The 26,467-nt window shown below is 42.1% G+C and overlaps 1 protein-coding gene across 2 annotated transcripts in view; it reads left to right on the top strand.

Annotated features, from left to right (window-relative positions):
* Window positions 1-26,467, top strand: part of TMEM132C (transmembrane protein 132C) — a 310,537-nt gene that overhangs the window by 213,823 nt on the left and 70,247 nt on the right. For both annotated transcript variants that reach the window (XM_054007021.1, XM_054007020.1), the window contains one exon: window positions 18,008-18,191. In XM_054007021.1, the coding sequence (XP_053862996.1) occupies window positions 18,039-18,191 (153 nt within the window). In that variant the 5' untranslated portion in view covers window positions 18,008-18,038. The remainder of the gene's footprint in view (window positions 1-18,007; window positions 18,192-26,467) is intronic.

The raw sequence follows: 26,467 nt of genomic DNA, 5'->3' as shown, positions 1-26,467 counted from the left end.
TCCTTCCCCTGCCTCCTGCCCGCGGCAATCAGCTGGCTTGCGGTGTTCAGGAGGCAGGGGAGGGAGGGGGGAGGAGCGAGGACAGGGCGCGCAGGCGCTGATCCGCAGGGTCTGCCAGCGGGCGGGAGGCGCTGGGGGGGAGCTAGAGGAGCTGATAGGGGGGCTGCCAACTGTGGACAAAGCAGGCAGCCAAACGACGTTATAGCGAAGCGTTGCACAACTTTAAATGGAGCATGTTCTGTAATTGAGCAGGGACGCAAGAGAGAAACAATGTTAAGCGAGAGGACGTTAAGTGGAGAGTTACAGTATCCACATGATATGAGAATGGTGTCAGTACAACAGCTATGGGCAGCCTTGCTGCAAAGCTGCACAGGGCCCAGGGACTATCCCTAGGGGAACTCCACTTCCGGCAGTGGTCTCCACTGCATTTTGATTGTGATGGCGTTAGAGCAGGGGCGGATCGGGCACAGCATCTCTGCTGGCTGACAGCTCAGTTCGGCGTCTGAGGTCAGGAGACTTTGTTAAGAGAACACTAGCAAGGAGTAAATGACCCAAAATGAAATGTTGTTTAAAAATAAAGCAAACCCTTATGGCTGAAATTCACAGTGGTGCAGAGCATCTGCACCGTATTAAGGGTGCAAGTGGGACGGGGTGCCTAGTGTGAGTTCTTTGAACAAAGATAGGTTTCTCCTAAGGATTGGAACAAGATGTAAGCAGGTGGCTTTCCCACCCTGCTCCTTATGCCATACTGAGCTGGCCAAACTTAATCCCTGTCTGGGGGTCGTTTAAACAAAAATAAAGCAAAGCATAAATCTGAGCCTAAACTTGGCTGTCATTAGCATTTTTCCCTGCGGGACCCACTCTGTTCTTGCCCTTGTACCCTCTCACTCAGGCTAAATTTGGATTGCAGTTAATAGGACCTACCTGGTCTGGCTGCCTAGGTGAGTCAGTAGAAATAAGCCTGCCCCAGCCATCAAGATGATGCAACAGAAAATCTCTGTCTCTCTATGCTGGGGCCTAGAACTTAACCATTTGTTGCATGGACTTGTGTAGGTCACCTGCACTAGAGTGAATCTCCTCCATCACTTCAGCCCTAAAACAGCTTAATGTAAAAACCATGCTGTTATCTGTGTTGTTGGAGACACTACAGAGGTGAGCTTGCAAGTTGTGTCTGTATGGTTGCAATTACTCTATGAAGTTGTTCCTGATTTACACCTGATTTATTCCTGGTTATAAGTCAGATTGGCACCAGGCCCACTGAACCTAATTCTGATCTCTCATTGCTTTTCCCCATATGCTGGGGCCTAGAACTTAACCCTTTGTTGCATGTCTAACTCTGAAGGTGTACACCAGTATAAAAATGCTGGTGAATTTAGCCCCTCATGGTAGCGCATAAGATCCAAAAAAAAAAAAAGTGAAACTGGATGAATCTGATTTCATTCTCCAACTAGAGTGAAGTGCAGAAAGTAAACAACAGGAGTAATGACTATTAAATTTGATCTAACGTGTTAGTAAAAAAGGGAAGGATTGTTTTTAATACCATTTCCCCTTCATCTTGATTGTGTTCCCTTAAAATGTAATTCATATAAACCATAATATAGAAACATGTTTCAGATCAAGCAAGGCAAAAGAGGATGGAAAAAAGACACAAAGAAGGTAGTAATGGTTGCTTGGAAAAATCACAAGTGCTATATGATTTTAAAAAATTTTGCTCATCTGCTCTGGGCGGTGAGATGGCAGTGACTAATGAGGGGGTTGTGGGGAAATTTGCATTTCAGACTAATTTGTTTATTCCTTTTCTCAATAAGCTCATTTTGTCTAGGGAATTTTCTGAGTAGCTCACAGAATATTTGTCATGTCTTCCCCAACCCTTCTCCACTCCACTTTGTGAATTCAGGTTCAGATGAGAATTATGGGCTGTAAATGAAAAGTCAGAATACATCCATCCACATATCCGGCTGCCTGTCAATAGTCTGATCCAAAGCCATTGTAGCCAGTGAAAAACTTGCCATTGAGTTTACAGTACTTTGGATCAGACCCTGTTTGAGCAAATTTGAAAATCAGGCCCACTGACAAACCAGGCAAAGACATGTTCTAATTGTGACTCTGCAAAGACAAAACTTGCATGAACCAAACTGTTTAGAGGCATCATTCGAAAGTCATCCTTACTCAGAGTTTATCAGTAAACACTCTTGTCACTCGAGTAGGCACTCGCTTTTCTTTTGGGCCATTTAACATTAGAATGGTGTCTCCTTCATTTGTCTTCTTGAAATATTGAGGACACATTGCTCTTCTGGTGTCTGACAGTCAGACAGAAGCGTCTGAGCTCTGAAAACTGATGTCCACTATCGGCTTTTAGAAGATGTGTTTTAATTGCAGACACAAATGTTCAGTGGGAGCCCAATGAAATCTTTAAGGAGCAGCTGGAAACTTTTACAAACATTCAGCTTAGAGAAAGTTCCACTGCTGGAGCACAAATTTTCTGTATTTCTCTTCCCTTATTCATTGTGCTCAGCAGCATGGCAGATGGAACTGCTAGGAAAGAGACCCCAGCTTTTTTATCTCGCATGCAAAAATGCTGACTCCCAACAGGAAGTCTCCATCCTCCACTAGTGACAACGTAAATGTTTCTGTGGTAATCAAGTGTAATGTCAAAAGTAGAGAATGATGGATGACAAGGGCTGGCCAGAAAATGTGGGGTTATTCTTTTTAGAAAACGTAGACCAGAACACACACAAAATTGTTTTTGTTTTAGACAAAAATTCTACTTTTGACAAAAAAAAAAAAAGAAAACTTGAAAACCAAAAATTTTCAGACAAAATCTGAATTTTTTTATGCTGAAAACCAAAAATTGTAGTGGGGGCGGCATTCGATTTTTCTGATGAAAAATCAAAAATTTTCTAGGAAAGTTACCACAAACATTTTCCAAAAAAACCCTAGATTTTCTATCAAAAAAAAAAAAGTTTTGACTGAAATTTTCGACCAGCCAGAATATCAATGTTACATCAGAGCCTAATGGCAGGGCAGAGGAGTCCTTAGCAAACAAAGATATTACTTTCATGCCAATGTACCTGGAAATAACAAGGAAGAAAAATACAAACTATTCAGATGAGGCATACAAAGGCTGATGGAGCGGGGGATGCTGTAACATGCACAAATGCAAACTCCAGCTAGTCAGGATCATTTCAAACCTATCAGTCTTGACAGCATCCTTTTAAGTGACACCTTAAAAATGTTAATTGCATGTGTTAGGCACTTCAGCAGTGACAGTAGTGCCATTGAATGTCAAGGGGATATTGAGAAGGGGCTCTAGATAAAAGCTACTCGGCTTTCACTTTACTGTGCTCGGCAACTGCGTGAGCCACCTATCAATCCTACCACAAGATCTTGTGTGGTCGCCTACAGTGGTTACTGATTCAGCTGATAGTGCTGTTCCCTTTGGGTCTATACCGAGCTAACACCCCGGTGTTGTGTTAGCTGTTCAGAGTGCTGCTGGATGTGCTGTTTTGTTATACAAAATATAAAACTCAAGTTCTATCCTTTTGGGGTCCTTAATCTTGTTGACTTTTTGTTTGGGGTGTTAACTATTCTGTTCAGTTTCCAACTTGAGTGCTTACATTTTGCCCATTTACATTCCCTGAGTCGTTTTGATCAGATATGTTGTTCTTCATTTCTTGTTCTAAACTGCTTTGTGTACTTTGTGGTGTAGTCAGCAGAGTCTTCCATGTCTGCTTAAACCAGGCCAGGACTTTAGGCTGTTTTAATCTGGGAGCTACAGAGACCCCTAGCAGCAGCACTAAAGAATCCCTTTTATAAACCCTACAACTGGGCGAATAACAGATTTATTTGTATTCACTGGCAATTCTTAAAAATTGCGGGGGAGAGGGATTATTTTAGATCAGATCAAAAATTAAACTTTTCAAATGTTCAGTGAATCAAAAAAGGAGACAGTGTATGTGTTTGCGGTAAACAAAACATTTTGTTTCCATTTCAGTTATTTTTCATTAAAAACAAACAAATTTTTGAAACAAAATATCATTTTGAATAGGAAAAACACTGAAACATTTCATTTTGAGAATGTTAGAACAAAACATTTCAGGCCTGGTGGGATTTTTTTTTTTTTTTTTTTTAGGGTGGTTGTTGTTGGTTTGTTTTTTGTTTTGTTTTTTCAACCAAAACAGTTGTGAAATGAGCGTGAATTCATGAAATGTTTTTCTCTCTCCAAATCAGCTTATTTTGAGGAGGGGGAGGTAATTTAGGGTGAAAAATTTCACCTAGCTCTAATTGCAACCAAACTTCACGTCTTCGCTATCATGAAGGACACTTTATGATGTTAATATCTGCTGCCGTTTCACCCAGGAGGCGACTGCATTTCAGCAGAGGTCGATATGATTCCTGGGTAGAGTTGTCTGTCAATTTATGTTGTAGAGCACTTTGGCATGAAAGGTGCTATGTGAATCGTAAATTCAGCCCCCGCTCTGCAGCACTGCTATTGCCAGGAGGGGATGATAAATAATGGCATCTGCCCCATACTTGCTGATGTTAAGGGGCATATGGGGTTAATTTAGTCCCTGCAAGATCATGCTGGTTTCTTACAGAAGCTCGCAGATAGGCTGTGGAGGAACTGGATGTTGCTGTTTTCCATTGGTAGCGATGACTTTTGGCCACAGTTACTCATGGGGGGACAGATTCTGCTCTCTGGTACACCAGCATAAATTCAGGGTGATGCCAATGAAGTCAATGGAATTACACTTGCAAAAACTGATGCACGAGGAATTGGGCCCACTGCACCCAATTCTCCTCTCCTATAGATCTTATACCAGTCTCCATCCACTAAAGTACGACTTCCCCTTGATTTACACCAGCATAACTGGGTTCCGTATTTGGCCCATTATCACTGCTGAGCCGCCTCCTGATGGGACAGTAATTAACCCCAGTCACCTACTACTGTAGCTGCCTAATGATTTGACGGTTACGTGCTACGGTACGGTGTTTGCAAGGAAAGAGCTTACGCGAGGGCTGTCTGGTAAGGTCACATATTGTACAAGTATTGGTAAGGAGGATAACAATTGAAGACATGGTCTGTGATTGGGGAAGTGAAAACACAGCTGCTGCTGCCTTCTTAGAGAACGCTTGTAGCATATTGAGGACTGAAACTATTTTTTCCCCTTTTCTGGGAAGATGTATTCTAACTCTGGGCTGTGCACAATATTATTCAATTCTCTTTAGCCTTAGTCTGAGGGAGTCAACACAAACTTGGGTGATGAAATTTCAGCAGTTAAGCTGATTTCTCAAAGGATACAGCTCATTTCAGGATCTTTTACTCGCCATGCAGGCATCTTCAGAGACACCTAAAAAAAGTGCTTCTGTTAACTTGGAGGTCCCACTAGACAACTGCCGCCAGACAGATGTGGCATCGGTGCCTTTGATCTGAAAAATCCCTTTACCTCCCAAGTGTACCTGCATTAGAAAAGCAGAAGGCGCCGCAGTCACATTGGAGGTTTACCATAGCTAGGCGAAGGCAGGGGACTGTGACAGGCAAGCATTGCTTTTCTCCTCTAACAGGATGGTCAGTGTGGTTGAAAAATAACTTTCCTCAAGAGAAAATCAAGCAAAAACATTAGTTCAGTGCTGGTTTTATTTCCCTTCCGCATTTTCCTGAATATTCAACACTCTTGTATTTTTGTCTTTTAATATACTCTTAGAGGCAAAACTTTGTTTATATTGGTTGCCTCCATGAAACACAACCGGTTCACCAACCTTAACTGCTTGACAGCTGCTTAATATTCTGGGTATGTCGCAAGCGACCAATTCCACCACCCTGCTGCTGGGTGTGACTGGGGTAGCCAAGCATTCCATGGATTTGGATGGATTGGCCAACAGCTGTGCAGCAGGTGTCATGGAAAAACAGCCATGAAAAAATTAATGCCTGTAGAAACTGGGGTCTAAAGACAGAGAAGCTTGATTTTTAAACGTTAGGAGTGCAACTCACGTAAGTGATTTGTGCAGTTACCTGGTTTCTAATGCAATTGTGTGTCTAACTAGTTTAAAAATTTGACACCAATTGCTTTGATTTAAACCCATAGGAGTCAGGTTCTGTGCACAGATAACAAAGTGATTGACATCCTAGCAATAATGCAGACAGATGGCTGGCTGGTAGGAAATGTGCAAGAAGGCTACAACCCCGCCCCTAGATCAGCTTATTTTTATTGGTATTGTGGCAGACTGGGAGTGGGCTGCCCCATTGTCTGATCAACCCAGTGTTACTCAACTGGCAGTTGGAGAAACAGGCTGCTAATATCCACAGCAACTGAGACCACTGCAATAGAAATTTGAGGATTAATTGAACGATCAAGCTCAAAACACTTGAGTATATTCTCCCCCCTCCACACACACACACCCCCCCCCGCCATTTGAATCCCTCAAAATGATGTCCAGCCAAATTTTTGAAAGCGGACATTAGTTGTGGGTGTCTCCAGTTTTGGGTGCCCTGCTGGGGAAACTGAAGGTATCTCAAGTTGGGCACCCAAGAAATCACAGAATCATAGAAATGTAGAACTGGAAGGGACCTCGATAGGTGCCCTAGTCTGGTCCCCTGAACTGAGGCAGGACTGAGTATTATCTAAACCATCACTGACAGGTGTTTGTCTGATCCTCCAATGGTGGAGATTCTGCAACCTCCCTAGGTAATTTTGTTCCAGTGCTTAACCACCCTGACAGGAAGTTTTTCCTAATGTATAAACTGCAATTTAAGCCCATTGTGTCTTGTCCTTGATGGTTAAGAAGAACAATTTATCACCCTCCTCTTTATAACTGCCTTTTATGTACTTGAAAACTGTTCTCATGTCCCCTTTCAGTCTTCTCTTCTCCACACTAAACAAACACCGTTTTTTCAATCTTTCCTCCGAGGTCATGTTTTCTAGAGCTTTAATCGTTTTTGTTGTTCTCCTGTGAACTTTCTCCAATTTGTCCACTTCTCTCCTGAAGTGTGGTGCCCAGAACTGGACGCAATACTCCAGTTGAGTCCTTATCAAAGCTAAGTGGAAGAATTACTTCTTGTTTCTTGTTTATAGCACTCCTAATAGTACATCCCAGAATGAGGTTTGCTTTTTTTTTGCAACAGTGTTACACTGTTGACTCATATTTAGTTTGTGATCCACTATAACCCCCAGATCCTTTTCTGCCGTACTCCTTCCTAAGCAGTCATTTCCCGTTTTGTATTTTTGTAATTTATTGTTCCTTCCTAAGTGAAGTATTTTGCATTCATCCTTATTGAATTGTATCCTATTTACTTCAAACCGTTTCTCCGGTTTGTCAAGATCATTTTAAATTCTAATCCTGTCCTCCAAAGTACTTGCAATCCCTGCCTGCTTGGTATCATCTGCAAACGTTATAAGTGGACTCTCCATGCCATTATCCAAATCAGTAAAAAAGATATTGAATAGAACCAGACTCAGGACAGATCCCTGCCGGGCCCCACTCAATATGCCCTTCCACCTCGATTGTGAACCATTGATAATTACTCTGAGTACGGTTTTCCAGCCAGTTGTGCACCCACCTTGTAGTAGGTTTGTCTAGGCTATATTTCTCTAGTTTGTTTATGAGAAGGTCATGTGAGACAGTATCAAAAGCCTTTCTGAAGTCAAGATATAGGGCATCTACTGCCATCTAAAATCAGTGGCCCACCTGTGGGCCTTACTACCTCAGACTTGAACACAGACTCAGAGAGAAGCCAGGACTCTGTTAGAACACGTGATGCATTATTCTGTACATTCCAGTCAATATCTTCCCTAAAAGAATGCTTTAAAATAGACACCTCAGAAGTTTGGGTCAGTAAGAGCAGACCTTTAAACTGCTTTTCAAATATACTATCCTATCGCTGAGCACAACGTTTTATCTGCTGCTCTCAAACCACTAAACTAAGCAATTAAAAGTGATCTGAAAAGTATAATTTTGCATATTTAATACAATCTCTTCTTGCTGCTTTTAGCAGGGTGAAGCAGGCATATAATTTAGTACTGATGTTTGGAATACATCCAGTTTCTTTTTTCTGATGACATTTTGAAAATGCAAAGTTTCTTGAAAGCAGGGCATTTGGAATGCAGCTCCTCTGAAAACTCCTGATCGAGGTCTCTTTTATAGTGATCTCCCTTGGAAGATTTTTACCACTTAAACAGTTATCTCCTAAAAAGGAAAATATTGCTTGCTTACAGTAGCCATGGAAGGATTTCAGTTCTGAATGCATACGAAATAGTAAACCCACTTCTCAAAGGAAGGAGAAGATGATGAATCACGGAGAGAGTTTATTTCTTGAGAAATATTATTTGTATTCCAGCAGCACATGATGGCACTGTGGGAAATCAGAGTCCGGTTGAACTAGGCACCGTGTGAGTCAGAATAAGAGAGAACTCCTGCCCCACAAAGTTTACAATCTGCATAGTGAAAACAGACAAAAGGTGGGACAAAAGATTTATTATTATCCCCATTGTATGGAGAGGGAAGGGGGTACAGAGGGCCAGATTTGTAAAGGTATTCAGGTGCCGAACGCCCGTTGAAATCCATAAGAGTTAGGTACCTAAATACCTTTTACAAATGGGCCCTGATTGATTCAGGGCCAGAATCTCTCTTCTATTCTAGCCACTCTGTGCATTGTGAGTGGCACAAAGTGGTTGAATCTGGCCAGTTGAGAAGTCTCACGGCATAATGGAGCTCTCAGCTGGCATGATGTAGCACACCCCACTCCTATGTTGACTGCCCTTCCCCCACTCTGGCACAGGGGGCATTTGGTGAATGGGGCAGAGTTCACCTGCACTCTACCAATTCTCAGCTGCCACATGGTTCCATAGGAGCCATTGCCAGCTGATGGAGATGAACCATGAAAATCAGGAAGACACTCTGCTGGCCCTCCGTCCCTCCGTCCCTCTCTTGCACTGAGCAGATTTCAGCACAGCAGAGAACACGGGGCTCAGGGACAGACTTTTAATGGTGTCTCAGTTCTTAAAGACGCAGATAGCCTAGTACAGGGGTCGGCAACCTTTCCGAAGTGGTGTGCCGAGTCTTCATTTATTCACTCTCAGTTAAGGTTTCCTGTGCCAGTAATACATTTTAGCATTTTTAGAAGGTCTCTTTCTCTAAGTCTATAATATATAACTAAACTATTGTTGTATGGAAAGTAAATAAGGTTTTTAAAATGTTTAAGAAGCTTCATTTAAAATTAAATTAAAATGCAGAGCCCCCCTGGATCAGTGGCCAGGACCCGGGCAGTCTGAGTGCCACTGAAAATCAGCTTGCGTGCCGCCTTCGGCATGCGTGCCATAGGTTGCCTACCCCTGGTAGTGGGAACTTCAGAAGCACATAGGCATCTAACTCCCATTGGTTTCAATAGGAGTTAAGCACCTAGGTGCTTGTGAAAATCCACTATGCGCCTATCTACATCTTTAGGCACCAAAATACCTTTAAAAATCTAGCGTTAAGTGACTTGGCTAAGATCACTCAAGGAGTCTTTGGTAGCTCTGGGAACTGAAATTGAGATTTCCTGCGTCCCAGTCCAGGCCATGTTTTATATTGCAGTCTGAGATTTAAAGGAACAGATCCTGAGCTAATCTAATTTACCTTTATCTAAACAGTGCTCTGAATTTAATTAAAAGCCTATATTGTCTGTTTAAAAATATATACTTATACATATGTGGTTAGATGTTTCTCAAGTCATACATTAGATATTTTCCTTTAAAGAGCTTCATACCTTCTTAAGGCTGTAGTGTCTCATGAAATTGTGGCCTCCCAAATCTGTTAATTGTCCAACTAGCTCATCCATTTCTTTCTGTCATGCAGGATTTTAGGGTTTAACAGATAAAGGTTAGCCTAATATTGCAAGGTAAGAACTTAACACCCCATCTTGTCTCCAGTAGCTGGTATGCTTTTAATTATTACATGCGCTCCATAGCTCTGCATGGGGATTACCTTTCTCACATGTCTTCTGAAAGAAATTGGTATTAAGTGCTTGTACTTCCTTTGCTGGTATACTCATGCAAAGAAGAACTAGGTGGCTCAGGGAATAGATAATGGTTTATGGAGCCCTTCACTGCTTCAAAGGCAGCCTGGGTTGATAGTGGTACATCTTTGTTACTATTTGATGGCCTACGTGAAAGTGAATTGATATGTCTCAGTCCAGTTCCTAGTGGAAAGCAGTCCACGTAAATATTGCCTCCCCATTAAACCCATGGCTGGTAACATACAACGTCTGATCTTGATCTCACTTCCACCAAAATCAAAGTTTATAGCAGTGTAATTGCTCATGATTCAGGTCAGGGTGGGTCCATTGTATGGAACTCAGCTATCTGATATGGCCAAGAAAAGCAGACGATAGAAGAAAATAATTAGTTTTTCCACATCCAGTGTTGTTACATGGTCTTTTTGTAACTGGCTAGAGAATTTGTAACAGTAGTAATTGGTCAAACTCTGCCCTCATATCCCAGTGTAAATGCAGAGTAACGCTATTGACTTCAGTAGAGTGACTGTCCTTAAATGGGTGTAATTGAGAGCACAATTTGGCCCCCAGATAGATCGTGTTTGGCCTTTCAAGGGAAAGGCAGGTCTCCTCTTTCTGAGCTGGTTGTGCTTTAGTTGTCTAACCTCAAATATATTTAATGTCATGGGAAAAATCTATGAAATGTGCCAGTCTATTAAACCTCCGTTCAAGTGTCGGTCCGATCAATAGAAGGTGTTTGTTATCTAAATGAGCAATAGGAGGCGAGTCACTTAACCACCCTTCTCATGAGCTTCGCTTGGAGCTGGAGTTTTTGCAGTTCAACATGAGGGCTGTGCTCAGGAGCAGACCAGGCACTACATTGTGACTTACAGGCTACATCTGCCCTTGGATCTGGGGATGTGATTCCCAGCCTGATTAGACGTACCCGCACTGCCTTGTTAAACATAGCAGTGAGGTCATGGTAGCACAGGCATGCAGCAGCACGAGCTAGCAGCCCCAAATATAGACCTCCAGGGTCCAAGCAGGCTTGTACTTGGGGCAACTAGCTGCTCCTGGGGAGTCATACCAAGACGCTACCACAATCTAGCCTATTTTGAGAGTGTGGCAGCACTGGACAGAACTAACAGAGCAGAGCGGGAAGCAGTTTTCTCATCTCACCAGAATTTGAGATTTCAGACATTTTCCCATCCCAAACCAGGACGAAAAATCAATCTCAAACATTTTTGCAAACTGACCATCCAAAAAAAAAAAAAATTTGTGGATTAGGTCAGTTAAAACATTTTGGTTTGGTAATTTCAAAGCATTTTGGTTTTTGGTCTAACCTTCTAAAAACTTTTTTTTAGTGTAAATTAACTCAAATTTCAAATAAGTCATTTTGAGTTAAAAACAATCCCAAATTTTCCTTTTGAAAATGTTGAAACAGGATGTTACAATTTTGAAACTTTTTTCAAAACTTTTCTGAATGGGGAAAATTCATCAGTACCAATCCTTTCCTGAGAACTGTTTCACTTACAACAAATTGACAATTTCTGATGAAAAAACATTTTGATAGTAAATTCCTCTAAGAACAACTCATTTATGAGAAGAGAAGTTTTCTCACTCTTCCATTCCTTAAAGAAAGAGAAGGTTTTATTTCAGGCACAGATTGTTGTCTCTTACGTCCAGGATAAGGAACGTAGAACTAAACAAAGGAGCTTCCATCTTCATCTCTTGAGGAAAATGGTACTTTGAGGAATTTTCCACAGACGTACTAACCCCATGTAAACAATGAGTCTAGCTGGCTGGTTTGCCAAGAGACATTTCACTGTCAAGCCGGACAGTCTGGTAGAGGGAATACATGTCAGCTGCAATCTCTGCACTCTGGCCCTGTGGAGTTTGCTTAAAGTCACAGTGTCAGAGCAGTGAATAATCTAACATTTTAGCATGAGTCTCTCACACTACAGCATTGCCAACTCGAACAAGCTGATCAAAAGTGTCGCAATATTTGTTGTTCTTAAAGTCCCCGCTTTTGAAGTCATCTGATTACATGAAAATCTCAGCTTTCATTTAAAGGAAAAAAATCATTTTGTCTGTAGAGTAAAGCTGGAAAATGTAACCAGAAAGGTTCAAAAAGCAGAAGGCAAATAAAAAAGACCCAACATTTATTTTATTTTCTACATTTCCTTATTTTTAAGCTAATCTTATGCTTCTGGAGCCCCTGACACATGATTTCTGAGGCTCAAAACAACTCTACACCTGAAAACAACAAGTTTTGAGAAAGTTCCCTCAGTTTTCCACTTCAAGAGCAGAAGAGATTTCACTTTGTAACACAAAGGATTTATGTCTTTTAGATGGTATATTTCCATTTAAGTGATGACCCTAGCAGTGTTGTTTTAATGAAAGAGTTAAAACAAACAGCATGGGAGATGCAAATGAGGCACGATTGTTGGCTTTAAACGTTAATTGTACATAATTTTTTCCCCTCTGTTTTCTTCTCCTCTTTTTGAGGCTCTTTCAGAGGTTTCTGAGCATTATTTTCAGAAACCAATTGACGGGGCTGTTCTATTAGCATGCACTTTTTGTTGCCTGATCATTTCTGGGATGGTTCTGCCACTGTTAGCGAGCTATACTCTATTACTCAGTACATTGTGGCTTTATTGAAATCGTGTAGAGTAAGGTGCTACTCAACATGAGTTAGGGTGGAAAAATCAGGTCTTTTATGTTGCTGAAGGATATTCATTGGATTTCTTATATCATTTAGCAAGTGTGACTCGGCATTAAGCTGTCACTGTCAAACCAGATAGCACTGGAGAGCAAAGGGATTACTAAATTAGGTTTTCAGTAGTTCAAAAAATCCTTTGGTTCTTCTGGGATTTTCAGTAAAAATATATTTGAGCTAAAGATGTGTATATATATATATATATATATATTTATTTATTTATTTTAGTCCGGGGTTCTTTACATTTATCTTTGAGGGTTATCACTGCAGTAAATCGGGACTATTGATTTAGCAGGTAGCAATAACTCATTTAAGAGTCAAAATTCCTGCGTTACTCAAAGCAATAACTCAACACTTTGAAAATCACTCATCAGGGACTGCCGGTTCATGCTTGTAGACAGGCGTTCAACAAAGATTTCAGTTTGTTTATGGATCTTACGTCAGCTGAGTTCTCTACCCTGGCAGACAAATGTGTTGCCTCTCTTGCCCTACTTACTTATTATCTGACTTATCCGGCCCACTGCTCTGTAACAGCCTCTCCAGCAGTGTGCTGGCCTGGAGTGCCGCTGTCTTTAGCTGAACCCTGGCTATGCTTGGCCGGAGCGGGCTCTTAAACCAGGCCACACTTGATGTTTTATCTATTGCTTGACCTTTCCATGAATCTGCTATGGACTCCTCGCTCCAATGGTGTCATTCAGAACATGGATCCACCCCCGCCAGCAGCGGCGTTGTCTCTGGGTCAGGTTTACACAGCATGTTGCTTTCAACTCCCTGGTCTGCAGAGGGATTTCTTCTGCCCATCAGAACTAAACAGCTACTGATTTGAGCAGTATTATTTATCTACACTAGATAGACTCCCGCTAAGGGGGAATGTTGCTCAAAGCAGCAGGGGTTTGGTTAATTAATATATGTTTCCTAATGAATGGTCAATGAGATGCCTAAAGAATATTTCAAACCCAAGAATCCTAGTTATCCTACATCACTTGCTAATTGAATTCACATCACCAGAGACTCAAAAATCAGCTTTTGGTCCATAACGAATATGATGTGCTGAATTGTATGGCAGAGTTTCTCCTGAGTCTTTTCCTTCTCTTCACCTTCTATATGTTTTTAATTATTCTTATATAAACAAATCAGTTCTCCAGCTCCTAAAATCTTGTTTCTCAGTGGCACATACCGCCTCTGAGGTACAGTTCCTCCTGGCTGTCAGGGGATAGGAACTTAGCACTAAGACTAGATCAGTAGTAAATTATTAACCCCACCACCATCAAGGTGGATCAGCTGCTCTGGCCAGTGAGCACTGGATGTGGCACTGCGTCTCCACCCATTCCCTTCTCCTCCAGCTCTGCCTAAACATTACCCATCCACTCCAGAGAGAGAATATAACTCAGTGCTTACTCTGTGCGCCCAGACCCAAGGTCCAGGTAGGCTGCATAGTGCTGCACAGGGCCGGCTCTAGGATTTTTGCCACCCAAAGCAAAAACAATTTTGGCCGCCCCCCGCCCCCCATTCTTTAATTAGCCAACCCCCCAGCCCCACCTCAACCCCGCCCCTTCCCTAAATCCCCAGCCCTGCCTCCTCCCCCCAGGCTCTCAAGCCTAGGAGGGAGGGAGGGAGAGAAGCGGCGCGCACGCCGCGGCCACTCGGAGTCTCCCCCCCTCCCAGGTTTGAGAGCCTGGGAGGGAGGGGGAGACCACGAGCCGCCGCGGCGCGGGCGCCGCTTCTCCCCCTCCCTCCCAGGCTCTCAAGTCTGGGTGGGAGGGGGAGCAGCAGCGCGCGAAACAGCAGTGTGCTGGGCTGAAACAGCTGTTTCGCTCACCGCGGCCGCTCGGGATCTCCCCCTCCCTCCCAGGTTTGAGTAGCGGAGTAGCGAATCAGCTGTTTCGCGCGCCGTGGCAGCAGCAGCGGAGGTGAGCTAGGGTGGCCGGGACACATTTTTAGGGGCGGCATTCTGGCGCCGGCCATGCCGCCCCTAAAAATGTGCCGCCCCAAGCACCAGCTTGTTTTGCTGGTGCCTAGAGCCGGCCCTGGTGCTGCAAAGGAATTTCTTACTGTCTTGTCCAAGTTACCATCAAGCCCTGAATGATTGATGTATTTACAGCTCCGAATGAATGCATGGAGTGAGCTGGTCCAGGGGAGCTCTCACTCCAACCAAACCAGACTCCTACTCCAACCCCTGAGCACTTCTTTAGAAGCTCCCCCTGCAACAAGCTGCATTTGCAATCATGCTGTACATTAGAAAAGTTTTATAATTACTTGCTGTTCTGGCTGCTGAGCAGTTCTAAATGCCAGACATTAAGGAATTGCTGTTTCAGTCCGTGAGCAAGCTCTGAACATTAAACGTGTTTCACGAGAAGGTTCTTCCTTTTTTTTCCAGCCATTACACATCTCGGAAGGCTTTTTTTTTTTTCTCCAAGTGGCCGCTTTCCCAGCTGTTGATCATCTTTGTCTCTCCTATATTAAAGAGAAAAAGGAAACCGATGATGATGCGGTATGAAGGTTTTATCCGCGTGAGTTTGAGATGGGTCCGTTGCTCACCCATGGAGGAGCTATACATGAATTATGCAGATCAACTTGAGCAAGTGCCAATAAAACCTTTCTACTGTACCACATGTATTCCAGGATACAGTATGCCACACATTTTACAGACAAAAATATTTTAGCAATGTTTTAGAGTGCTGCTAAAAATGCAGTTTTTTATATCCTACCACCACTGAAGCCAGGCTCCTGTGCGTGACTCCAAGGGATAGGGAAATGATAATCTGAGACTTTCAAAGCTCCTTAATGAGAAGTGGTGTTCAAATCTCAGGGGTGTTTTTGCAAATTTCAGCCGTAAGTGATGTATCTTAGACATCTCTACACATTACCTAGAATATCTCTAATAAACAGATTAGTATTGGATTTGAAGGCTCATTATCTAGAGGCTAGAAGTAAGTGCTGTAATTTCCATTGGAAACATGTGACCCATCCCTTTCCAGTTGCACTGGACAAGATGGCCCAGTGGTTAGCAAGGGACTTGGGAAAGTTTAGGTTCAGTCCCTTGCTCTACCACAGACTTCCTATATGATCTTGGGCAAGTCAGTCAGCATTGCCGTGTTTCAGTTTCCCATCCGTGACATTGGGATAATTGCACTTCCTATGTGAGCATGAATACATGAAAGATTGTGAGGTGCTCAGATACTACAGAATGGAGACTATTTAAGTACCTTAGATTCTAGATCACCCCTGTCCAGAAGTCCCTCATTACACCATTGGGCTGGCTGGCTGGACCTTTTTGCTGTGGTATTTAATACTGCATATTTTACATCTGCTCACAGGCTATTTAAAGAGGTCTTCAGCCTTCTTGATCAGGGCAGCTCTCCTGTCATATATTGTGACTCAGTGCAGTTCTGAAGTTGTGCTAGAATTTGTTCTCTATGTAACACACCTAAAAACTCTGGGATTGTCAATCATAGGTACAAGCTTTGTCAGTTTCTAAGCATCAGACCTAGAAATGGTGAGAATAATACCTTCCCAGGTACCATTAATCTAAGGCATAATAGCGTCTTTAACAGCTAAATGAACTCAGTAGCTCAGACGATCCAGGTGTCTTTGCATATAATCATGTCTTCAAATAAATTACAAGTTCAATCCAATGTGTATTCCTTTTGGGATGTTCCACAAGTGCATAAACCAGAGTTATCACAGTTGCTTTATACTTATAAGCAATAAGATTTATTTAGTAGGAACTCTTCAAATGGGAATGGGCTGACCTTGAGTTATGAATTGCTTCGCCTATACATCTATCACATTATCCCCCAAAATCACTGTTTAAATGCATGAAAGAAAGTATACCCACGCCATACAAGTGTCTGAGTTTCTCTCTTTCAAGAGAGGAAGCCTTTATACTTTATAAGTAAAGGCATTTAAAACATTAGCTAGTATGAAGACTTTTCGGACTAAGCCTTCCAAAGGAAAGTCCACCATTGAAACAATAATTCGGATGGAAAAGGTTTTACTTTTAAAATAATCATACAAGCGACTGTCACAAAGTGTAACTTAAAGAATAAAAAATGATGGTTGCTTTCTGAACAGTTTAGGAGGAAAGATGGTAATTAGGGAAGTCTAAAAGCTGGACAACTGATCAGTCCATCATGGACTGTTGCTGAGCCTCAGAAGTGGACCTTTGCCTGTAGGGTGACCAGATGTCCCGATTTTATAGGGACAGTCCCGATTTTTGGGTCTTTTTCTTATATAGGCTCCTATTACCCCCCACCCCCGTCCCGATTTTTCACATTTGCTGTCTGGTCACCCTATTTGCCTGTGGTACACACACAAAAAAAGCAGGGAAGGTTGAAGCTGCCATCTTGGTGAAGTCATACAAGAATCTGATGAGTCGGATTGAATCGCCCTTGGCGTACAGGTGCTTGTTCTTTGTTAGAGGGAATAAGGGTAATTTGAAGCAACATACTGTGAAACATCACCGGAAGCACTATATGCAAGCCCCATACAAGTTAATGTATAGTTATGGATGGAAATGAATAATTTCACTTCTCTGCAATGTCCTAGCCACCTCAACTGATCCCTTAACTCCTTGGCAGTCTAGCAGATTCATTTCTTGCATTCTTTTTTTTTTTCCTGATGTATATAAAGAATTTCTGGAGATTTTTTTATATCTTTGACTATTTGCTCTTTAAATCCCCTTAGCCCTCCAGATTTCCGCATTACATTTCATCTGCCATAGTTTATGCTCCTTTCTATTGGCTTCATTTAGACTTTATTTCCATTTTCTGGAGGATACTTCTAAGGCTTAAATAACCTCTTGAATCTTCCTATTTAACCATATTAGGTCTTTTCTTGTCTTCTGTTGACTCCATGTCTCAGTTAAGGACTTTAAATTGAGTTTCAATGTGAACAGTTCATATAGTTATAATGATTCACTTTGAGATAGATACCATTGGGTTTGGCTCTGTTCTCACCTGCACTAGTTTGACTGGAATATCTTCATCTACTTCATTGTTGATACTTCTGGCTATACTAATGTACAAAATAAGAGAATCAGACTCACTGTTAGGATCGAATCACATTTGCAAAATTATAAAAATACACAGTTGAGTAAATATCTTTGCTTATATCATACACCTCATCCTGGATCAAGGTAAAGTAAGGAACTCTACCTCACTATTCTTAACCTTGGTGGGAAGCATATTTTGAATAATTCTTGTTTGTATTGCAAAAGGTTTGTTGTATAAATACCTACATTTTCCAGTAGCTAATATGATTCATTTGTCCTCCTAAATCACTATAATATCTCTTCCCTTTCCCTCTTTTCATCTTTCCAGAAGTAACAGTTTATTCAGTGAAGTCGTGCAGATGAACTTTGAAATAGCCAGTTTCAGCAGTCTTTCCGGAACGCAGCCAATCACGTGGCAGGTGGAATACCCTCGGAAGGGGACAACGGACATAGCCCTCTCTGAAATCTTCATCTGCCAGAAGGACCTGGTAGGAATAGTTCCACTAGCAATGGTAAGAGATTCCCTGGAAAGCCTGGTGCTCTGTCTCCTCTTTAAATGACTGTCATTCTGGGAAGGTACAAAGCAACCTTTGAGACTGATCAGCAAAGAAGTGGTCTCTGCTCACTAGATAATCAGGGAAGAATTCTTTTCTGAGATCAGTACGGCACTACTCCACCTTGGTATAATAATACTCTCCCTACCTGATGGAATCTCTGTTGATGTCAGTTGGATATCCTTTTTTTTATAGGAGCAGTAAGCACTTGCCAGAATCATACACGCATTTCATTGTGGGTGCAATTTAGACTAGCTGCCCCCCCCACACACACACACACACAGATGCTGTCCCTTTTAAAAAAAAATCTGGCCCTTACTCTTTAAACCTCGAGTTCCCCTGTTTTAAACTGTTCCTTCACAGTTCCCTCTAGTCTAGACTACCGGTTGGTAACAGAGGGCAAAATATACCTGCTGGTCGCTTTTTAATTTTTCCATTAAGTACTATAGGGTTTGATCATAAGGACGGCCATACTGGGTCAGACCAAAGGTCCATCTAGCCCAGTATCCTGTCTTCCGACAGTGGCCAATGCCAGGTGCCCCGGAGGGAATGAATAGAACAGGTAATCATCAAGTGATCCATCCCCTGTCGCCCATTCCCAGCTTCTGGCAAACAGAGGCTAGGGACACTGACAACTCTTGGGGGTACTTACCACCTGCAACTCCTGTTAACAAATGGGAGTTGAAAGTGCTCAGTATTTAACGGAATGAAGCCTATACTAATTAGCGGGCTGTTCCCTAACCCCATAAAGCACTCTGGTTTTAGGGAGAGAACAGAAAGTGGCTTTAAAAGAAAGAAAAGTCCCTTGGTCTGTTTGGAAAATCCCTGGAAAAGAGTCTATTCTGAACAAGTATCAGAGGGGTAGCCGTGTTAGCCTGGATCTGTAAAAAGCAACAAAGAGTCCTGTGGCACCTTATAGACTAACAGACGTATTGGAGCATATGCTTGCATGGGTGAATGACATGCGTCTGACGAAGTGGGTATTCACCCACGAAAGCTTATGCACCAATATGTCTGTTAGTCTATAAGGTGCCACAGGACTTTTTGTTGCTCTATTCTGAACAAATTCTGCTTGAGTATCCTACCTTTTCTGGGGAATTTTTTCCTCTTGTTAATTAAAAAAAAGTTCTGCTCCCACTGAAGTCAATGTGTGTGTAAACTCCTCGAGCTGGAGCAGCCCCAATGATATTTAGGTGAAAACAAGATGTTTGCCAAAATTAAAGGACCAATGCAGACTTTAATACTGAAAGATACTTTCTGTTGATGGTTTTTATTAGTGAAATTCTGGCCCTCTTTTAGTTATTATATTGTTACATGGTTTTTCCTTTTATCTGGTAATATTGTCATGTGCTAGATAACTGGGGAAGAATTATTTTTTGCGATCAGTATGGCAGTCCTCGACTTATATGCTATGTCAGTGGAACTCCTGCCGATATCCTTTGGAGATTTACTCCCATAGATCCTGCTCCAAAGTTCATTGAAGTCAGTAGAGAGCTGTGTGCTTCAGAACTGGGCTGAGAGAGAAACGTTGCCTTCGATTACCTGTAGAGCTAAATATGGCAATAAATATTACGTTCTCAGTCCTGTAAAGACTTAAGCACATACTTAAGACAGCTTCTTCAGGTCAGACTCTGGCGTTAGGGAGATTCATTCAATGCTTCCAATGAAGCTACATGTGTCTATCTTCTGGCAGAATTTACCACCCCTTCCCCTTCTATTTTGTAAAGAATTCATTGGCTCCGTCTCTGTATTTCATGCCTGATCTATTTTTATACACGTTAAAATAGTCACTAATGCCTTTGCACTTGCAGGCAAGATACAGATGGACATGCACATGTCTCGGAGAGATTAAAATGCATCCTTTTATGTTGGTTTCTCTTGCGGCCTGAGTCCCAATTTAGTGAAACCTGGGGTGCACAAGGAATACGGGATGAAGCCCTGGATGTACCAGTGGCAGTACCGTCGAGCATTATGATTTTTGCAAGGGATTTAAAAGACAAAATTATACCTTAAAACCCTTCACTTTGCTTCCTTGTGTGTGTCCGTTTCTCTGGTGTACCTTGTGATAACACTTGGCAGCAGCCATAACACATTGTGCTAATAGAATCTAGCTGGATGAGATGCCAACGCAAAATTGGCTTTGCTGGCGGGATATTAGTAGATAAAGGGAATTTTCACAGTTTTCTGTTAGCTAACACTGCAGCTCCAGCCAGGATGCTTTCTTCATTTAAACGTTAATCTCCAGCTGAGCTGATTACCTGGCAAGTCTCTTGTTCAGAGGTAAAGAGAGACACAAAAAGAGAGAGTGTGATGCTGTGTCTGCTGAGAAGTTGTACTTCACTGTCTCTCTCTCGGCTACAAACTGTAAAGCAAGTGCCCATCTACCGCATAAAAGCTAGGTCCTGGTGTTTTATGGCAAGTATTTTTCTTGAATAATTTGTAGGAAAAAAAGTTACAAGTAAACAGACCAGATTGATTGCAACATGAATTGTGCCCAGAGAGCAAAACTGCTTCTTTCGGAATGATGTCGTTGGAGAAAGGAACTTTAAGAAGGAATCTTTGCAGTTACAAACACAGAGGCAGTGTGGGACTGAGGACATCTGGGTTCTAGTCCTGACTCTGTGACTGGCCTGCTGTGTGAGCTAGGAAAGTCTGTACCTCTGTTTTCCCCTCCCACCCTTTTTCTGTCATGTCTATTTAGATTATAAGGGCTGGGACTGTATCTTACTATGTGTGTTTCTACAGTCCCTAGCACTATCTTATTTGAGGCCTCTAGGCACAACCATAATACAAATAATAAAGATAATACTAACAGTTACCGTTATTTGTAAAGGTGATTACCAGGTAGAGTAAAATAATATAAAATATATACATGGATTAACAAGAGGTGTTAAAAAACGTATATCTATCTGTAGATGTATATCTGGAGAGAAACTTAATATGAGGACAGTGCCATCCATTAGCTGGGTAAAACTTGTGTTCCAGCTCTCTAGAGCAGCAAGCGGATTATGTTGGCAATAAGATAACGGACAACAACATAAAAAACACCAGATGCAAGAAAGGCGGAAGGAAAAATAAATATCAGGAAGCTGGAAACGACAAATCTTTTGTTGGGCTAAATATAACCCCAGGATCACAAAAGTGGAGCGTCTCTCATGTGAGCTGTTCAAATGCTAGACTAAAACTTACAAAGCTGAAAAGATCACACATTCTTATTACCCTCTTTCTAATTATCTTAAAAATAGGAGAGAAGTGGGGAAAAGAAGAATTGGGTTTTTTAGGGATTAGAGCAATTGCAGCTCTGTTACAATGGAACAGAAGAGATTAAAGAATTGACATTGTCAGAAAGAACTGAACCTACAATATCAACGTAGCCATGTAGATCAGGGTTCAGTGCAGCAAGTGGCAGGACACAGTGACTGAATAATCAATTTAACTTCATCCAGGAGCCACCATGCCTGGCTAGCTAGCTAGGTGGCATGAACAAATAAATACGAGCACTAAGAAGTTGATGGTGGTAATGAACAAAAGAAACGTCAAAACTGTCAGGCTGGACATCAATGAAACAAACCTGTCTCAGTGTTCCCAGTTCTGTCTATAAAGTAGCAGAGAAATGAGCTGTCCAGTTTTATATGATGTATGCTCCAGAGTTGGGGAGTTAATAGCTCTGGTCAGTTTTGAAGGCCATTTTATCCGTTAATTATTCAGAGAGAAAATTAGTGAGCCCGAGATTCCCACTAGCCACCACCATAATCCACCGTGTGGTTATTCCATTTAGAATGAGGCACAGGGTGTGGGAGGGTAATAGTCATTCCTGACAAACTGCAGACAGGCCAGAAGCTCTGGAGACCTCGCTCCCCAAATTTCTTTCCATACCTTGGGAGAGCAGAGGGCAATCCAGAATGACCCATTGCTAAAAGGAAACAATCCATCCATTGATCACAAAGTGCTTTATAAAGGAAGTCAGTACCATTATCCCCATTGTACAGATGGGGAAATGGAAGCACAGGGAGGTGAAGTGACTTGCCCCGGATCACCCAGTGGATGTTGACAAGTGACTCTGAGCCACTCAGTGTCCCCATTTTTGATACAGCTCTTCCTCGCTGAAATTCTGCTTTCAGTTCCATGGGTATCACCATTGATTTCATTGGGATTTCTCCAGATGAACACTGGTATAACGGAGACAAAAATGGGTCACTTATTGATGGTTTTTTAAAGATCTGGTTGAATTTTTCTTTAAAAAAAAAAGGTTGATGAAAAGTGGACTTTTTTTTTACATTTCTGTTGCAGCTCTTAGGTTTTCAATAAAAAATTGAAAAGCAGAAAAAAATCTTGGGTTTTGAAAATCGAAAAAGTTTGGGTTTTGATTTTCAAAAAATGAATTTTTTGTTTTTTTAATATAGAAAAACAAAAATCTGTATTAAAAATTAGAAATAAATTATTTTTTCCCCACAGAAAGTACTTATCACCTGCCAACCAGCTGTATCTTTTTCATGGTTTTTACCCTCACTCATCAAGAATGTTTACGAAATGATTACCACTGGGGGCATTGTATCAAAAGCCATCCCCAATCAGCCTTTGCACTACCAAAAGCTTAAATCTGCCAGTTGGAAAATAACTTGTCATTGTTCTTCAGTATCAGTGCACTCTAAGACCTTCATTTTTCATTCTGGGACATCTGATGTTGACGAGGATGTATGTGCCTCTCACTCAAAGTGTAAGATAAGAAACAGTGGGGATAGGTTTCCATCATGGTGCTGGAAGGGTAGTGATAGCCTTATAAAATTCATTAGACAATAGGGTGCGTGTGAGAGAGAGAGAGAGAAGAGAAAAAGATTTCCCCTATCAAAATAAAAAGTATGCACCACAATTTACAGAAAAGAGCCATCTTGCAAAGATTTAACTCTCTACTATAGAGCTGATGTCTGAGAAGAGTTGTGTTCTGTTTAAGCAGTTCTGATTTGATATTACTTATTCCTGGATCAATTCAAAAGTGCCTTCATAGGAGCTTGATTAATTGTCTGCTAAACTGCTTTTGAAAACCTCTTCAATTAATCACAACTTACTTTAGAGCTTGCCAATTAAGGTGTACTGAGTTGCACAGCTTACTTTCCACAGCCTCCTCAAATTTCTACCCTATCATGAGCAAATGCAGCCAGCTGTATTGATTGTTGCCACCTAATAAGATAAAAAACAAAAAAACCTCCAACTCATTCACCTGTGTGGTGCACGCACACACAAACACACACTCCCATTTCATTATGAAGCCTCAACATTTATGTGCAGTTCAACACCAAGCCAAGAGATAGAAGCTTGTACAAGAGACTTTTATTCATGGGATGACTCCAATGGATAAACAGTTGTATTTAAGAAGCATTTCTCCTACTAAGAAGTCACTGTGGGACTGGTCCATCAGCAGAACTATGCACTTGTTGACTGCTCATTTGATACCCAACCAATAAAGCAACATCAGCATTATAATAGACCTCCTTCTTGTAGGGTAGTTTACCAGTTCCTGTAGAAAATTCACCTTGAAGTCATAGAAAGACCAGTGCAAGACTTTCTGAACCCCATGCAAGGGGCACAGAAGGGTTGCAGCTAGCAAAGCAGCCCATAAAATAGAATAGGGCAATGGAGCACCCTGACTTTGAGTCAGGGAGATGAAATCCTTCTCTATACTTCACCTGCATAAAATCCAGCTATTCAAAGTGGCGAAGGCACCAGCTGGATGTCAGAAGCACTGGGTTCTATGCTGGCTGTGCTCCAGGCTCCTTGTGTCACCTTGAGCAGTCATGTAACTTCCTTGTCCTTTACATATTTCCATCTGTAAAATGGGGATGACACCAAACACACAATGGGCCCATGTGTGTTTGTAACCTGGGATGGGATGTGCTATGCACAGGCGGAGAATTATTATATTTTTCTATTTTGATTTCTTTTTGCTGCTTCGGGTAGGATTTGAGTGACACTGATGCCCAGTGTATCCTTCCCTTTGTTTAATAGCATCCTGTAAGCCACTGGTTAAGTCCAGCTCAGGAGAGTATGCTTTTGTGTCACGTAGATGGTATGTGTGCATGGCAAACCGGCCTCTGGGCAGCAGTAATGCCTAGCTGAGGTTCTTTTTTGCTTATCATTACTCAGTCCAGCTCCATACCGACTGTAAGTGTTCCATGAGCCTACATTGTTTCATTGAGAAATACCTGCATTTGCCTTTGTAATTGAGTATATGGTAGGTTGTGGAATCCCCATCAGTGGAGGTTTTTAAGAACAGGTTGGACAAACACCCTTCAGGGATGATCTGGGGTTACTTAGTCCTGCCTCAGCACAGGGGGCTGGCCTAGATGAGCTCTCTAGCTCTCTTCCAGCCCTACATTTCTATGAGTCTATATTGAAGGTTCTCTCGTGAGAGTGAGTGGCCATACATTCAGAATGCAGAGCTGTGAACCTTAGCCCAATCTAAAAACATGCTTTGCCATTTTCATGCATGTTTAACTGCATCAGAAAGCACAGGTCATCAGGAATCAGTAGCCAACAAATTAAACAAATTTATCCCCAAGTTAGTCTCTAGTGGATAACAGTCTCATCACAATGGAACCACACAAACCTATAAGGTGACTAGACAGCAAGTGTGAAAAATTGGGACATGGGGTGGGAGGTAATAGGAGCCTATATAAGAAAAAGCTTCAAATATCGGGACTGTCCCTATAAAATAGGGACATCTGGTCACCTTACAAACCTATGACTTCACACTGTGCGGTCCTCCCTCCTTTCATCGATCTCCAAGCCAAGGTAACAGATGCAGAAGGATGTCTCCTTCCTATTAGCCACAAAGAAATGAATGAAGAAGATATTCGGAGCCACACAGTTCAGGAGTTCTTCAGGATATCTGAAGATATCTAAACAAATTTGTTTTCTAATTTGCTGCATACAAATGAACCCACAAATATGTGCCATGCTGAACTTTTCTTCAACTGAACAAATATTTTCCCAGTTGAGTGGAATGACGAATGAGGCAAAACATGCATTTCGATTTGAAGGAAATATAGTTGATGTGAAAAATTATCTTGGCTGTTTTGTAACAGGATATATATTTTTAAAGTAAAATTATGTTGCAACTGGAACTGGGTAAATTAAATATGAAGGGCCAAGTTCTGTAACTTACCCATCCCACCTTTGTTCTGACAGTGTGGGTTGAACTTGGGACCTCCATTAGTAAAAACGCCTGAGCTTTTTACCAGTTAAACTACAAAGGTGAGTCTTTTAGGAGAGAGCAGTAACAGGTTTAAGAGTCTATCATGTGATCCTGCCAACAGAGAGGGACAAAATTGAGGTTAAGACCCACATCACTTGCAGATAGGGAGACCAGATGTCCTGATTTTATAGGGACAGTCCTGATTTTTTGGGTCTTTTTCTTATATAGGTTCCTATTCAGGGGAGGTTCTATATTTTTTTGCTGCCCCAAGCATGGCAGGCAGGCGGTTTTAACGGCGCGCCTGCGGGCGGTCCTCTGGTCACGCGGATTCGGCGGCATGCCTACGGGAGGTCCGCTGGTGCCGCGCCATCGGCATCCCTGCCACCGAATTGCCGCCGAAGCCGCGGGCCCAGTGGACCTCCCGCAGGCACGCCGCCTCACAGCGACCGGCAGGCCGCCCCCTGTGGCTTGCCGCCGCAGGCACGCGCTTGGTGTGCGCCTGGAGCCGCCCCTGTTCCTATAACCCCCCACTCCCTCCCGATTTTTCACATTTGCTGTCTGGTCACCCTACTTACAGACCTGCATTGAAAACAGTGGCATTGCATTGGTTTAAGTGAGGCCAGAATTTGCTTGCTTACGCTCTAGATTTACGCTGATACAATTTCCACTAAAGACAGTAGCATTGCTCTAATTTTATACCAGAGTAACTGAGATCAGATTCTGACCCAAAGGATCTGCCTGTGAATTGTCCATGTCAAATACAGCATTCAAAGCTGTTTCAATTAAAGAAGCTGCCCACTGTCAGTCACTGTTGATTTGGCCCATTTGTTCAAAGCAGGGTCCTTTGTTACCTACCTTACAGAAAACAAAAGCAACAAAAGGATAAGATGTGCGCATTGATCCCAAATTGATCAGCAGCCACAGGCAGAAGTGAAAAGAATTCAAAATGGCTCATTTTGACGATGTCTTTGTTAACGTATCCTGGCCATTGGAGCCAGTCATTGAACTTTTGCCTCTAGCCTGTGTTTTCTTTCTCTTTGGT

Source organism: Malaclemys terrapin, chromosome 16 (genome assembly GCF_027887155.1).
Source record: "Malaclemys terrapin pileata isolate rMalTer1 chromosome 16, rMalTer1.hap1, whole genome shotgun sequence".
NCBI lineage: Eukaryota > Metazoa > Chordata > Testudines > Emydidae > Malaclemys > Malaclemys terrapin.
The sequence above is the reverse complement of the archived record's forward strand: the minus strand, read 5'-3'. Positions and strand labels throughout refer to the sequence as shown.